This window comes from Taurulus bubalis (genome assembly GCF_910589615.1).
Source record: "Taurulus bubalis genome assembly, chromosome: 1".
Classification (NCBI taxonomy): Eukaryota; Metazoa; Chordata; class Actinopteri; order Perciformes; family Cottidae; genus Taurulus; species Taurulus bubalis.
In genome coordinates this window covers 28,681,527-28,696,494 of record NC_136589.1, presented here as the reverse complement: position 1 = coordinate 28,696,494, position 14,968 = coordinate 28,681,527, and the positions used below count along the sequence as shown (strand labels likewise).

Here is a 14,968-nt window from a genome sequence, read left to right as displayed (position 1 = left end):
AACAACATCAGTCGCGTTGGCGTTTGGATGTATCGCTGTTTGGAAGAAAGCGACAACAGCCTCCCCGCTGCAGCGCCTCTTGTTCGGCCGAAGATGACAGTGGACTCGGTCCCCTGAGCCACCGAGCCGGTCAGGGTAAGTCTCGCTGTCGAGCAGCAGCTGACGATGCTTGTAAATGGGCGGTTGCGTGCACGAGCATGATGCATGACAACAACGCGGCTGTCATTAGCCATTTAACTCCGATATCTCGCTGCCTTTACGCGAGCAAGAAACGGCAGCTGCAGGCTGAAACCATGTCCCCACCTGACATGCGCGCACATCTACAGCCGCGGTGCCAACCGGGCCATTTGGTTTGCGTTCATGAAGCCGAACGGGCTGCTCGCGCCTCGGTATCATAGTGAATTAAAGTACACCTGTTGTTTCCCTCGTACAGAGATGGGAATCCAGGGTGGATTTCCTCAACTGGAGGAAGCGGAGGTTTAGGGGGGCGGGGGCAGCAAGGGGCCTTGCTGCTCGTCAGCCCGGAGGCGATGGACCAAGAGTACGAGAGACGGCTGCTGAGGCAAATCAACCACCAGAACCTGCCGACAGAGGCCCGTCTGTCAAAGGTCAGGCACACAGCATGATGGGAAACCTGTGCATGTTTGAGAATGCTGGTTCATGTCTGCAGCATACTGTGTGTGTGTGTGTGTGTGTGTGTGTGTGTGTGTGTGTGTGTGTGTGAAATCTGGGTCCTTTCATACACATTTAGCACAATTGAGTTCTTTAGCCCCAAATAGTGTGGTGTAAGTTATATTGCCCAATATAAATAACCCTGCTGGATTTGTTATGGTTTCACTGTCTTTCGTTGTCCGCCCCAGTGTGTAAGTGCTACTTGCAGTCCTGTCAGCATTAAGTCAGGCGACCGCTTCATTCCCACCCGCGCTGGAAGCAACTGGAGCATCAACTTCCACTACGCCAACGTAAGCAGCTGTTTACACTGCTCCACAAAATATCAGCTTGGTAATCAAAGCTATTTAAATATAATAATGTACTTACATTGCTTTTCTCTACGCAGGAGAACTGCCGCTCCCCGATTCAGACCCATAAAGCAAAGGATGCCACTTCAGATTCAAGCAAAGGTCAGACATTTGTACTCCGTTTGAATCATCCAAGTTGTCTTTTTTGGGTCCTTTGCTATACCTCTCCACCAACATATGTTTCCATCACTGTTTTGTACTGCCACCCCTCCAGATGCTGTGGCATATGCTGCCCTCTTGAGGAATGAGTTACTGGGGGCAGGGATAGAGACCGTGCCAGACACTCTCACAGACGACCGACGTCACGCTGTCCTCTCTCAAGACTCTCACAGCCTTTTTAGGGTACGAGTCATGAAAGAAGGAACAATCAACTACAGAATAATTCATTCCTAAATAGCTCCTGCAAGTCCCTAGTTATAATTCTGCTTTGTGTGTTTATTCCCTGCAGTACACTGTCCACACTAAGAGAGTGCCTTTCGATAGTGATAATGAAGTCTCACCTTACTCCCTTTCTCCGCTTAGTAACAAGAGGTATGACATATCTCACCTGTGCACGCTGAATAGACAGAGTGCCGAAACAATGCTGTCAGATAACGGAGGTTTTCCGGTTCCTTCTCTATGTTTCTGTAGCCACAAGCTGCTGCGCTCTCCTCGTAAACCAGCCCGTAAGATCTCCAAGATCCCCTTCAAAGTGCTGGATGCTCCAGAGCTGCAGGATGACTTCTACCTCAACCTGGTGGACTGGTCAGCGGGCAACTTGCTCAGCGTCGGCCTGGGAGCCTGCGTCTACCTGTGGAGTGCCTGCACCAGCCAGGTCAGAGGAGGGACTTAAAAGACATTCATTTGCAGTGGGAGTTTTATTGCAGAATTTCTTCTCGGCCTAGAAGGGAACCAATAAAGCCTGTTTCTGATCTGCTGGAGAGAAAAGCGTTAATGTTTGTGTATTTTGTGTCTTAACAGGTGACGAGGTTATGTGACCTTTCTGTGGATGGAGACTCTGTTACGTCAGTTTGTTGGAATGAGAGGGTGAGTTGCCAGAATGGATTATTACTACTGCTTATTTAAGACAGTAGTATAAGAGAAAATGAACTGCTTGTAGTAAATAAATATTGGGACAGTAACAGTGTGTTTGACTGGCTCTGGTCCTATCAGGGGAGCCTTGTGGCAGTCGGAACCCATAAGGGCTACGTTCAGATCTGGGATGCCGCAGGAGGGAGGAAGCTTACCAGCCTGGAGGGTCACTCCGCACGTGTAGGTCAGTCATAGCCACAGAAAAGGGGAATTACAACTGCGAATTAAAATCAGTTTGAGTTTCCTTTTAGCAAACTAAAAGGAAATAAAGAAGAATCTTTCCTTTTATAATTGAGTTTTTGTTTTGCATTTTACCACTTTGTTTTCTTTTTACGTAATAGCCCAAAACTAAATTTTACTGTATATTGTACCACATGCCGTTATCATATCAGAAACACCAGATGCATTCCAGATACCCGCAGTGAAATATGAGACCTCCCTCCTACCCTTTGTGCTCAAGGTGCCCTGGCATGGAACGGGGAGCAGCTGTCGTCGGGGAGTCGGGACAGAGTGATCTTACAGCGGGACGTCAGAACCCCCCCATCGGCTGAGCGGAGGCTGCAAGGTCACAGACAAGAAGTGTGCGGTCTCAAATGGTCTCCTGACCACCAGCATCTCGCATCCGGAGGCAACGACAACAAGGTGAAAGAGAGAGCTTAAAACTCTACTTTTGAGGGCATTAATCTCCATAATCTGTGAGAGGGAACCAGTTCAAACTTCCCATTCCTTGTGGTCTCTTGCCCAGTTGCTGGTGTGGAACAGCTCCAGCCTTCTCCCTGTGCAGCAGTACAGTGACCACCTGGCAGCAGTGAAGGCCATCGCCTGGTCCCCCCACCAACACGGGCTGCTGGCGTCGGGGGGCGGCACCGCCGACCGTTGTCTGCGCTTCTGGAACACTCTGACGGGTCAGGCGCTGCAGAGCACAGACACCGGCTCCCAGGTCTGTAACCTGGCGTGGTCCAAACACGCCAACGAACTGGTGAGGACACACGCACACACAGTTCAAAATAATAACAATTTGATAATGAATTAAGTTCATTAATTTTTCATTTTTTTAATCTTTATTAACTAAATAATGTAATACACTTGTTTAACCACATCTTTGGCATATTTTGGGTATGTATGCAAAATGTTGTTATTTTATGTATTTTTATATATGTATATATATATATAAGTCTGGATAATGTGAAAATGGGTTATGTTACAAAAGTGTCTAGCTATATAATAACGTTTGTATTGCATTTTTTTCTGAAATAGAGGGACATTTTGTTACATTATGACCCATTAATATAGACTTAATTTCCAATATTTCGGTATGCACAATCCCATATGATTCCATGCAGTATCTCTGCAATAACAATCTACTGTATGTGAAGCTTACTGTTCAATGTTTAGTTTATTGTTGGTACAGTTTCAGAAAGTGCTGATTCCACTGTATAGTTGTAGGTGTCTGTTTTGCATTGGATTGAATAATTCTGAGAGTTGCTTCTTTATGAGACAATACCAGACTAATTGGACCTGTACATGTGTCCACATTTTAGATGATTATTCTCTCTTTGTGTACAGGTGAGCACTCACGGCTACTCTCAGAACCAGATCCTGGTGTGGAAGTATCCGTCACTAACGCAGGTGGCCAAGTTGACTGGACACTCTTACAGAGTGCTGTACCTGGTAAGACTGCAGGTTGAAATGAAAGCGTACACATATTCAATGTGTGCATCCATTTATCCAGTGCAGTAGGTTGCAATATCACAGTGGTAAAATACTTATTTACAAGTAAAAGTCCTGCATTTAAAATCTGAAAAAGTAAGTAGTGTCAGAAAAATGTACTTCAAAGTATACAAAGTAAATGTGCTCATGCGGAGTGGACTAGCATATTCCAACCACTTATCATACTGTTGAAGGCATTATATTTTATAAAGTAATCCTATATTTTTTTGTGCAATGGTAAAGCCCCTGCACACCCATAGTCCGCCCACACAGGGGTTCTCAGCCATGTTGTCTGATTAGATCTCCTCTCAGGACTGTGTGGGCGTGTACCAACTGAATTGAATTATGAATCAGCTTTAGACTTTACTGTCAAGAGGGTAAATTCCTCTCCACTGCACTGTATGCTCTGTCCCTGTATCCAGAGAGCAGTAGGGTGGTTGAGTGGGTGCGTGATGTCTTGTTCTATTGAATTTGCAATGTGTGCAATGGCCTTGTTGTTTTAGGTCTGCGAGGTTGGGTGTGGAGAGAGAACGGTTACCCTGGCAGCGGTGTTGGTTTATTGGCCAAGTGTGTGTCCACATACAAGGAATTTGAATCAATAATGTTCACCCTCTCACCAGTTCTTCTCTGTTTGTCCTTCCTTCTCAGGCTGTGTCACCAGATGGGGAGGCCATCGTTACAGGAGCCGGCGATGAGACGCTACGCTTCTGGAACGTCTTCAGTAAAACACGCTGCACCAAGGTACAGTGTTTTTGTGAATTAGCTCGCCACATCATTGGTCAACCTGTTAACTAATCAGCCTTTGGTTTCAGTCGACTGTGATTTTTTTTGTTGTCAATTTTTAAATGCTTTTTCATGCTGAATCTTTGTTGAGAAACTCAGTTTTACAGACTTGTGTTAGTCGACTAAGATTTTTTTTTGGGGGAGGTTGAAAACAACCCTACACATAAATATTATACTCTGATTACTGAGGGTATTATACCATTTAGTATTAAACAGACTATATATAGTCTGTTGTTTAAAGTTACTACATTATTTCTTGAAAGTACTTGATGTTTGTCTAATTCACGATTTCTAGAAACGTGTTGATGAACTAACAAACGCATGACAAAGTCTGTCTAATTTTAATTTCTTGAATTTCAACACACAAGATCTTAAAAGTGATTAAAAAAATAAGTCCCTGAAATGAACCTCCTCCCGACTGACAGAGAGGGGCAACTGTGGGTTCAGGGACAATAAGCCGTATTGTAATGTTTTGACATTTCCTTCTATTTCCAGGAATCAAAGTCAGTGCTGAACCTCTTCACAAGAATACGGTAGTGAATGGACCGGGTCTGGACTGGTTTCTGGAGGAGCCACTACTGTCACTTACAGACTAGCACTTAGAGCCCTCTCATCCCAGTGCACCAACCACCAGTCAGACGGTCCTCAAGTCCACGTTTTCTACACAGGATGCAGTCCCAACTTCCAACAACAACTGCCATCCCTCACAGTGACGTCACTGATTTAAAAACACAAACAACAAACTAGCAGTCTATTGTCAGGACATATTGTCTGCTTAAAAAAGTCGGTCTTGTTTTTTTTTTCTGTTGTGTAAGTGATGAAATTGTTTTTATTATATATTAGCAGAAGTATACATGTACAAGAGTTATAAGCTATATAAAGTAACGTCACATTTTTAAAATGCTCTCCTTCTTTGTAACAGAGAGGAGAAGAAGAAGAAGCTGGGTGTGTGGGGGGAGTGAGTGAGGGAGGGAGGGGGGGGGAGGGGGATTTCTATATTTTGATAATGTGTGAATATTATCTACAAGCAGCATAAAAGAGAAGAGAAACAATAAATAAGTGAACACACGCACAGTGGATCATGCAGCTGCAAAGAATGACCTGTTTATTGGGGTTTTGTGTCTTTGTCAGATGGAGTGAGGATTTGGATCCATTCCTGGAGATCGGTCAAGGGCCGTGTGACATTTTTTCCTTTTATTTTATCCTGATTGGCCACTAGAGGTATTTTATTAGAAACATGTTGCACAGATGGCCACTCGTCAATAACAATCCACTTAATCTGTGTTTTTGCTTTGGTTCAGTCCAAGCATTATGGTTGTTGTCCAGTTTCACCTGCCTAAGTGATCAATACTATTTGGCACCATTTATCATTGAAACAAAGAGATTCTGGTTTTTCTTTAATTACTTTCTCTGGAACATGGCGTGCTACCTGCTCAGTCTAGTAATCAGAGTATCCAGACCCCTGCAGGCCCCGACAGAGCAGAGAAAACTCCTTCACGATATCCTTAACGCGACGCTTGTGGGTTTGCTCCCTGGAAAAAATGAAAAGATTATTAATTATGAATTAAAACATGTAAACTCCAGAAGACCCAAGCCGGTTGCTGGGTTTCAGAGGGTGCTTTCTCGAATGAGGAGTTTTCTTGCAGCATTTTCTTTTTAGAGGCACACAGGTGATTCATACTTTTTTTTACTGAATGACGAGTTTTTGAGAATGCAACACCTTTTTAAAACAAAAACACAGTTTTGATGTTGAAAAACTGTGCCAACTATGTGATTATCACCTCAGAAGTTGCTGACGGAAGGTGTGTTTCTGCTCTGTGGAGACCTGGGTGGAGGGGAATCCCGGGGTCTGGAGTGTTTCTTTCAGCCATTGGGACAGCAGAGCTGGACAGTGTCTGTTCAGACTCAACAACACCTCAGAGAAGTGCTCCGTCAGACTGCGAGGGGACTCGCCTCCAACCGCCTGAGACCGAAATGGAAGCATTGCCTTCCATTAGGAAACAGTTTGGTGACAGTTTTAAATCAGACCAAACATCAGGGATGAAATGCATGCTCTGGTTTAATAAGAGGAAGTTTACAAAAGAGTGAGTGGGTGCTCTCCAAATCAACCCTCACAACCACACTACACAGGTAATGGTTAACATTTTCAGATCTCCTTGTGTTTCACGACTGGATCACCTGAAGTATAGTCTCAGTCAGAAGCTTTCCATCCCTCTGCAACACCTCGCCAAGCGAGGGCATGTCTTTACAACGAGGCAACAGCTCCGTCTGCCAGATACAGAGAAAAAAACACATGAGCTGATGAGATTGATTTGTTTTATTATAGCTTACAATTAAAAGTTGCATATTTCTGCCTCAACTTACAAAGAATAGTGTGGCAGCTTTCACTGTGGGTGTCTCTGGGAACTTCAGGGATAGAATCCCTGGAGAATACAGATGATACAAATATGTATTAATGAAGAGTTCAGCTCGAGTTATTGTCTCAGGCAGAATTTCAAGATCATGAAAAACAATTACGATATAGACAGAAGTTGTGTCTTGATGTTGAACACAGTAATTTGTAAATCTTTTAGATTGCATCGAATCAAACATATTGGGTCAAATTACGCCATTCAATTAATTTGAATCAGTTATGATCAAATGTGTGGATACCATACCATTAGATATTGAGTCAGATGACCAATAGAGGTGGAAGTAATGAATTACATTTACTCTCAATAACAAGATCGTTTTTTGTGTTCTTGTATTTTGAGTATTTTTCCAAATCAGTAATATAACTCATGCAGCCCGGTATGTATCACAATAATAGTACTAGGTTCTGATAAACTATGTGAGAGGGAACAGAAGAAAAAGAAAGATAAATCAGCAGCTGTAGAGGAGCAGGTTGGGGAGGCCTTGGCCGTGCCGAGTATCAACACACGTCAACGGCCACTTCGTTGCCTCGCAGTGTGTGCGTGCCATGTGGTGAAAAACTGTGTAGTCTCTTTTGTGTGATTAGTGGCTGCAGCCGCTGTGGAGTTTATGTTGTTTACTTGTCTGCTTTGGTGATGTTTTTATTATATGGTTGGTTCAAAATTAATTTGTCTTTTCTGGTTCATTGTAGTGAGGCTACACTGAGGAAGGCAGTTGTATGTTTATATCATTTATAACCAGTTGTATGTTTTATACAATTGATAATCAGTTATATGTTTATATAATTGATAATCAGTTGTATGTTTATATAATTGATGATCAGTTGTATGTTTATATAATTGATGATCAGTTGTATGCCCACAATGTCCCTCTGTTGGTTTGGACAGAAGGGATCTTGTTGCTGATACTGTTCCAGTTGTAGATAAGTTAACATGCAATCTATTTGTTCTTAAGTACATTTTTACTTAAAGTACCTTTACTTATATTTGAGTAATACTAATTTGAAGTGACAGTACCTTTAGCTGAGTAGGCCTACAGTAGTCTAGTACTCTCTCCACCTGTGTATACAGCACAACCATGCAATGATACTCACCGCAGTGAAACAACCTTTTAACATCCAACTGGTCAGACAGGTACATATCAGTCTTCCTTTTAAGAATCTAAATGAAACACAAAGTAATGAGGCAAAGTTTCCTGTGAGCTGCAAACATGCATAACAATGGACAAGAATAATGCAACCCACCTGAGCATGAAGGTGCATAAAAGATTCTGCAATATCAGGATGATCCCGTGGACCTGTACAATAAAGATAAGATGAGAAAAGACAAACATATGTCTCAAAGTAAATTGGAATTAATTGCAGGTTTTTATTACCTTGCTGAAATATCGTAAGTGTGGCAGAAGTCAACACCACAATAAGGCTTTTGATGTGACAGATGTGATGTTCCTCCCCAGCAAATATGTGAACCAACTAAAAAAAAAGGAGAGAGAATGACTTATGACCCTAACAGCATGTTCAAAGTCTGAATTGCAGTTTGAAAAGATAGTGCTTTTATTCATGCCCTGATCTGTACCTGCCGTGCCAGATCCAGTGCTGAGGCTTGTGGGAAGGCGCAAAAGATCTGCCCCAGCATCTCACTTAGGTGAGCCACCATGGGCCCGAAATCATGTAGGAGGGTTCGAACGGACTTATCAAATACCCCACAGACTGCCTGGAGAGAGAAAGAGATGTGAGTCAGAAAACACGCATCGATAAATCATCAGCAGACACATACACAATTATGCAAGCAGTGGAAAACCCTCCTACCTCAACTACCTCTGAGTCATCAAGCCACTTGCTGAGGATGTTCTGGATCAACATGAACACTTGCTGTAGCACAACGACAACCTAAAAACAGAACTAGAATGTATATTTTATACATTTCATATAAATATGTTTGTTTAATTTCAGCCTATTTCAATATTTTACATGTTCAGAAATATTGTTGCACAAGGCCCATTCTGAAGGTTAATTCAGAAACCACTATTTTTCTGGTGTATTAGAAAACAGTTCACGTCATTTGATATCATTCAGGTACAATTGCTGGTATGATTTATGTTGATTGAGCTACCCATGTACCCAATGATCTAGAGCTGAACTTACTGGATTCTCTGTGCTCTGTGAGGGAGTGAGTCTTGGGCTTGGTGCTCCCTCTAAGCTGTCTGCTTGTCTGTTGATGTCCAGCGTAGTGAAGAGACTGGACAGCATCCCCAGGATGTGAATAATAGACTGTTTGTTAGTAGGATCAGGCTGCAAAGGGAGACAAAGTGGAAGGATGGGTTTGATATGTCGCCTCGTGAAGACCGTGAGAATTGAAGGAAAAATATTGAATATGACAGGATTTGTGAGTTTTTTGGAATTGTACTGCCATTACTGTAGAAGTTGTGTCAAAAGCTGCAAGACTGCTGCAATACAAAGGAGCCAGTATCATCTGTCTCTGTCAACGGAGATTCAGACCTCCTCTTGCATAAGAGTGTCTATTAGCTCAGTAAAATGTATTTCCTTTTATATTTACCGTACATATTATAAATGCAATCAATTACTTATTTTTTGTTTAAAGCATCTATAGTTTTTTATCAATACAGACACAGTCACATAAACTTGTGAGAGTACTTACATTTTGGATGGTTGAGGCTACAATATGATGGTAACAATTTTAAATTGCGACATCTGAAATAAAGGGCACTCACTTCTGATTGATCTGGTATTCTTAGTATACACTAGACTACTACTGTAATGTTATATTGAAAAGATACCTAAATCAAATTGAAAATCCACTTTAATTGTACCTTTTTATTTAAGCTGTACAAAGCATACTTTGTGACTTACAAATTAAGTATTGCTTATGAGTACACTGAAGTACCTATGTACTACTAGACGAACACAAGTAGTGCAGTAAAATACTTTTAACTTTTAACGTTTAAATTTTTGTACTTAATTTAGCATCAAAATAATGAAGTGCTTTAAATGTACTTATTGTGTAGTGTACGTCAAGAATAGTGTTCTTGATTCATCCAATTTGTACTTCTGTTCTGTAGAAATTGCACGAGTTTCTTTGATGTACCTCCTGCTGGGCCAGCGTGTCCAGCTGCTGGACGTGAGGAGTGATGAGAGAATGAAGTCTGCCCAGAATCTCCTCCACTGGCAGGGCAGACAGGAGGAAGCCCAGAGCCTGCATCAACCACATGCACTGGCTGCTCTGCACACGCACACACACACACACACACACACACACACACACACACACACACACACACACACGCAACACACACACACACACACACACACACACACACACACACACACACACACACACACACACACACCACTTGTTTGCCAAACTTGCATTTAAAGAAAAGCACATCTCAAAGTTGATATTATAATTAACTAGTTCAATCCTTTATTTTAATTCACTTATTTAAAGTACAATACTTTATAAATTTCCAATTTGTCGCAATAATAGTCATTACAATCACAACATTGGACAATAAAATTGATCAAGTTCCCCTCAAGGGATCCTGGCAGTACACCTGGGCCTGAAGTAACCACAAACTCAAGTGAGCCCAGGAGCATCCCCTCAAGGGAGTGCACTAATCCAAGCACACACAGTGTTAGACATTTTTTCCTCAAAACCGATATTCGGTTGCTCAGTTGAGAAGAAAGAATTGTCATAATGTGACTGGAAAGGGTCATACGATTTTGAGATAAAGTTGATATTATAATTCACTAGTTCAATAATAAAGTTGATCAATAAAGTTGAAAAATCCTTTATTATAATCCACTAATTCATTGAGCACACCTTATCTGTAACTTTGCCAGTTCATATTAAGCCTGCAGGGAATTCAGTCCATAGCAGGACAAAAATATTATATCTAAATAAAAGAAATATATATATCAACTGAGCATATCGGATATCGTTAAATAAAAAATAAAACAATAACCAACACGGTGCTAAATTGGGAGCCATCGCCACAATAGATCTCTCTGTAGCCTCGGGCTTAGGTGTGTGTACTTCTGTACGGCCCTTCATCACGCTTAGCTCTTGCTCAGGTGAACCCCCAGGTTTTTGAACACGGGCCTCTCGTGTAACATGCGTCTGGTGCAACCAATATCCCGCTCTCTCACTCTGTCATGCTCTCTTTCTTTTCTCTCTCTTTATGCACACACACACACACACACACACACACACACACACACACACACACACACACACACACACACACACACACACACACACACACACACACATAGAGAGTAGGTTGGAACTGGTGAATGTTGAAGGCACTTTACTCACCTTATGGATTTCTTTTATCAGTACATCCTACAGTGAAACACATGTGTTAATAGAAAGAAAGTAATCATGGCAATGTTTTTTTTATATAAGTCTGACCTGTGACATGGTCAGGATGTCCTGAGCGTAGGGGCCAAGGTCATGTCTACACTCTCTGCAGATCCTCTTCAGAGTGGATACACTGGACACAGACAGCTCTGCCTTCACAAGGCCCTGAAGCACCATGGGTAATATGCCACCCAACATCACCGGGTGATCAGCCAGCCACTCAGCCAGGGATCCTGGCCAACAGGAGGCACATGTCATGGATAGAGTGTAAATGGGTTTGTTATAGTTGAGTGCAGACCAAACGGCAGAAATGTTCATCCATGGCCTTTAATAATCTTGGTTGTAATAATGTTTTAATGTAAAACATTAAAGTCCCATGTCTGTTATGTACCTATGGTGTACATGACGGTGTCGGCCAGCATAACGTTGCTGATGTTGATTCTGGGGATGAGACCAATAAGACCCGGGATAACATCAGAGTAGTTCACGTCTATTGTCTCAGCTATGGACTGGAAGCCAAATAACAGGGCCTCTGTGTCCTGAAGATGGAGAAAAACAAAGTGTGATGTGAGAAGGTTCACAAGAAGGGAAATACAACCAGGTGGTACAGAGCTTCACACAGTAGGGAAGGAATGGGGAAAATAAGTGTGTTGTCATGCAGTGTCATGCAGGTAAAACCCTGCAGAGATAATAGATGTCCAAGGAATGGGAAACAGTAATTAATGACTTTACCTGCCAGACTGCTGACTGTTGGGGGTCCATCAGCTGTCTGCCCAGCCTGTCATAGAGGTTGCTGAGCAGCTCTGCCCCCAGCATTTCATACACGTACATCAGAGTGTCGGAAATGTCCACTCTAAAATGCAAACGAGACGTGGCGACATTGGTTGGAGATAATCTTACTACCATTTGTAGTCACACTGACGGAAATGTCTCAACAGCTATAATATAAATTGCCATGACATTTAGTACAGACATGTTTTTTGAGGGTTTTCTTGTTTGTGAGAAAAAGATGTAAAATCCAGTTTTAGCGCTTCTTAAGAACGTCCTCTTGTTTTGTGTCTTACCTATAAATTCGGAACTGCTCCTTGTCATCAGAAGACCAGGAGGAATACTCCTCCTGGGAGGGATAGTGGGATTTATGTAATAGTACATCTACCAGTTGGAAGTAAACCGGCCTGTAGACCTGCAGGTAAACTACCTGCTTCTCCTCCTCAAATGACAAGATGTCATCCTGAACATGCAAGAAATTAGAAAGAAAGGTCTAAATCTTTTGGGAGACAGTTACACAAAGACACACTTTATCATTTAATGCTTAGATGAAAAACTTACAAAACAGAAAAGAAAATAACATTTATTGTATTGTTTACATGTTTTTTATCTCATAAATGTATTATTTCACCGTACTTGCAGAGTGTACCAAAAGGTGAGTGTGAGGGAGCTGCTGGTCTCACTGACTGGGTAGTGCCCAGGGATGCCAGTACAGAAAAGAATCATGTTAACCAAAGCCAGATACTCTTGCCAGTGCTCCACCTGCTCCAACAAAACCCTGTCGTACACAAACAGACATTGAACCAACTAAAGAAAAAATGCCATTTACCGAAGCCAGGTAATTGGCTGAAGGTGTGTGTTTGTGTGTGTGTGTGTGTGTGCATGTGCGTGTGTGTGTGTGTGTGTGTGTGTGTGTGTGCAGCTGTGTGTATACCTGGAGTGTGTTTCCCCCATAGCAACAGCAATACGACAGATGCCGTGTGAGGTTTCCATGTCCCCATCCTGAGCCGCTGTCTTCAGCTGGTCATGGAGACCGAGCACCAGAGGCATCAAGTTCACCAGAGCATCAACGTACCTGCACAAACAGGTTGTGATTCTCACACCTGGAAATTGACTGTGGCCTGAATGAACTTCTGAAGCGGTGTGTTTCTCACCTTTGGCTGTCAGGCTGTGAGATGGCATTGACGATCGTCTCCACAGCCGTGTCGAACAGCTCCGGGTTGGACAGAGCACTGAAACAGTCCTGGACCAGTTCATGACTCTCCCCTAACGGCACGTCCAGCCCCACCCAGCTGGACAGGCAGCGGAGTACCTTCTCCTTCACCTGGTTGGAGGAGTCCTGGCTTTGGAGCAGCTGACGCAGCAAGGGACACACAACTGCCCACTCCCCAGCCAGGGCCCCCCTTAGCTGGGTGCGACGAGCTTGAGCCAGCCGGCCGCTCTGGAACTCCTCTGGAAGTACGGTGAGGAGCTCCAGCAGTGCGAGGCAGTGCGCCTGAGGGTCCTGGGCGGCCTCAGAGCTGCCTTCAGAGTCAGGCTTCTGCGGTTGGAAGGCCCTCACCATGTCCGCTACTGGCTGGGACCAAACCTGTGGAATTAAGTTAAGGGCCATAGAGGCCAGGGCGACACACAGCCTGGTTAGCACCATTTTGGGCCCAGAGGAGAAGTGCAGGATGTGGGAGAGGAGCTGCATTCTCAGGCTCTCATGCTGGTCTGTCGGGAGATCGCTCCAGTGATAGGAGATCTTGGTGTGGAGGGTGCTGGCGCCAAAAAACTGAACCTCTGGGAGCTGCAAAGAAACAGACTCACTGTAACAGATGGAATAGCTGCTGTGGACATATACAAAATGTTTACTTCTTGCAGCTCCAATTCGCACTGACATCCAACTAGTTTATTACTCCCTTACTCCCTGAAATAGTGTTTGTTGGTAAGGATGTCTGAGCAGAAGCAACGCACCTTGTCGGGGCCAAGCAGGGCCCAGCAGAACTGCCATGCCTGTGCAGAGGCCTGGGCCTGGGACAGCCACTTTTGGGCCATATTCTTACGCTCCATGACCGGGTCAAAGTACAGCTGGTAGAGAGCCTGGAGGAGCAGAGGAGAACCGATACAAAGGAAACACTTTAAATGAAAGTATAACAGACGAGGATCACAACGTCTGAGTGGATAAAAATCATAGTCATAATACCCATTAATATCACCATATTTTTTTTATAGAGACAGTAATGACAATAAATGCATCTGTTTTTGTGTAACAGGTTGTTAATCAAATCTCAGAGTTGCATTAACAACACACATTAATGATCATGCATGATGGATGTCCAATTGTTTGAATGGAGTAAAAAAGGTGTTGTCATAGCGAGTAATCCAAGGCACATGGTGTTAGTTATTATTAGGACAGCATATGCTTATAGCTGGTATCATGTTACGAAATGTCCAGTGTGTCCAATCTTCCTGTGATGAACTATGATCACCAACCTCTGTTTTAAATTGTTTTACTATTATTTGAGTTATTGCATAAAACAAAACATATATAGATAATGCTGCTGCAACTTTTATTGTTGACACGTTCAAATTAGCTTTCGTGTTCCGAACGGTATTACAGAAACCCCATCTGTAGGCGTAGTTCAATAAACAATCATATAGTGAAGTGGCTGATATTGAAACTTACCGACTCCACATTCTCCACCGTTAACTCCAACTCCACTGAGCTGTCTCCTGGATTGGCTGGAGGCTCCATCTGGCGCAACGTGAAGGTGTCTTCCTACTGCCGTTGGAAATCCCTCAGAAATGAAAGCCTGGTCGTCAAAAAGCAGTGATTAAAACGAG

General features: G+C 43.1%; 2 protein-coding genes across 2 annotated transcripts; one reads left to right on the top strand and one right to left on the bottom strand.

The window, feature by feature from the left end:
• The first annotated feature begins 30 nt into the window (after positions 1–30).
• On the top strand, positions 31–5,524 carry fzr1b (fizzy/cell division cycle 20 related 1b). Its single transcript, XM_079218873.1, has 14 exons — positions 31–135; positions 434–608; positions 861–962; positions 1,058–1,121; positions 1,234–1,361; positions 1,468–1,550; positions 1,650–1,833; positions 1,980–2,045; positions 2,172–2,274; positions 2,551–2,732; positions 2,836–3,069; positions 3,657–3,761; positions 4,449–4,541; positions 5,079–5,524. Exons 2-14 carry the CDS (start codon positions 531–533, stop codon positions 5,118–5,120), a joined length of 1,464 nt encoding a protein of 487 aa, XP_079074999.1. The 5' UTR covers positions 31–135; positions 434–530; the 3' UTR covers positions 5,121–5,524.
• A 151-nt stretch (positions 5,525–5,675) lies between these two features.
• LOC306745371 (importin-13-like) lies at positions 5,676–14,882 on the bottom strand. The gene is made up of 21 exons (XM_079228146.1): positions 14,811–14,882; positions 14,099–14,224; positions 13,297–13,931; positions 13,077–13,217; positions 12,779–12,920; positions 12,439–12,605; positions 12,107–12,227; positions 11,766–11,913; positions 11,426–11,607; positions 11,330–11,356; positions 10,100–10,234; positions 9,139–9,285; positions 8,803–8,883; positions 8,570–8,707; positions 8,370–8,466; positions 8,239–8,291; positions 8,089–8,155; positions 6,948–7,006; positions 6,762–6,851; positions 6,365–6,546; positions 5,676–6,115 (listed from the first exon to the last, which is right to left on the bottom strand). Exons 1-21 carry the CDS (start codon positions 14,877–14,879, stop codon positions 6,022–6,024), a joined length of 2,901 nt encoding a protein of 966 aa, XP_079084272.1. The 5' UTR covers positions 14,880–14,882; the 3' UTR covers positions 5,676–6,021.
• Positions 14,883–14,968: the final 86 nt, after the last annotated feature.

Excerpts from the sequence above, each read along its gene's own strand:
- LOC306745371 (XM_079228146.1), bottom strand. The coding sequence starts at position 14,879 with ATGGAGCCTCCAGCCAATCCAGGAGACAGCTCAGTGGAGTTGGAGTTA. Across the intron at positions 9,286-10,099 it reads ACACGCTGGCCCAGCAGGAG|CCTGATCCTACTAACAAACA; the intron begins GTACATCAAAGA and ends CTCCCTTTGCAG. Across the intron at positions 6,116-6,364 it reads TTCCGTCAGCAACTTCTGAG|GGAGCAAACCCACAAGCGTC; the intron begins GTGATAATCACA and ends CATTTTTTCCAG.
- fzr1b (XM_079218873.1), top strand. The coding sequence starts at position 531 with ATGGACCAAGAGTACGAGAGACGGCTGCTGAGGCAAATCAACCACCAG. Across the intron at positions 1,362-1,467 it reads ACTCTCACAGCCTTTTTAGG|TACACTGTCCACACTAAGAG; the intron begins GTACGAGTCATG and ends TATTCCCTGCAG. Across the intron at positions 1,834-1,979 it reads GGAGTGCCTGCACCAGCCAG|GTGACGAGGTTATGTGACCT; the intron begins GTCAGAGGAGGG and ends GTGTCTTAACAG.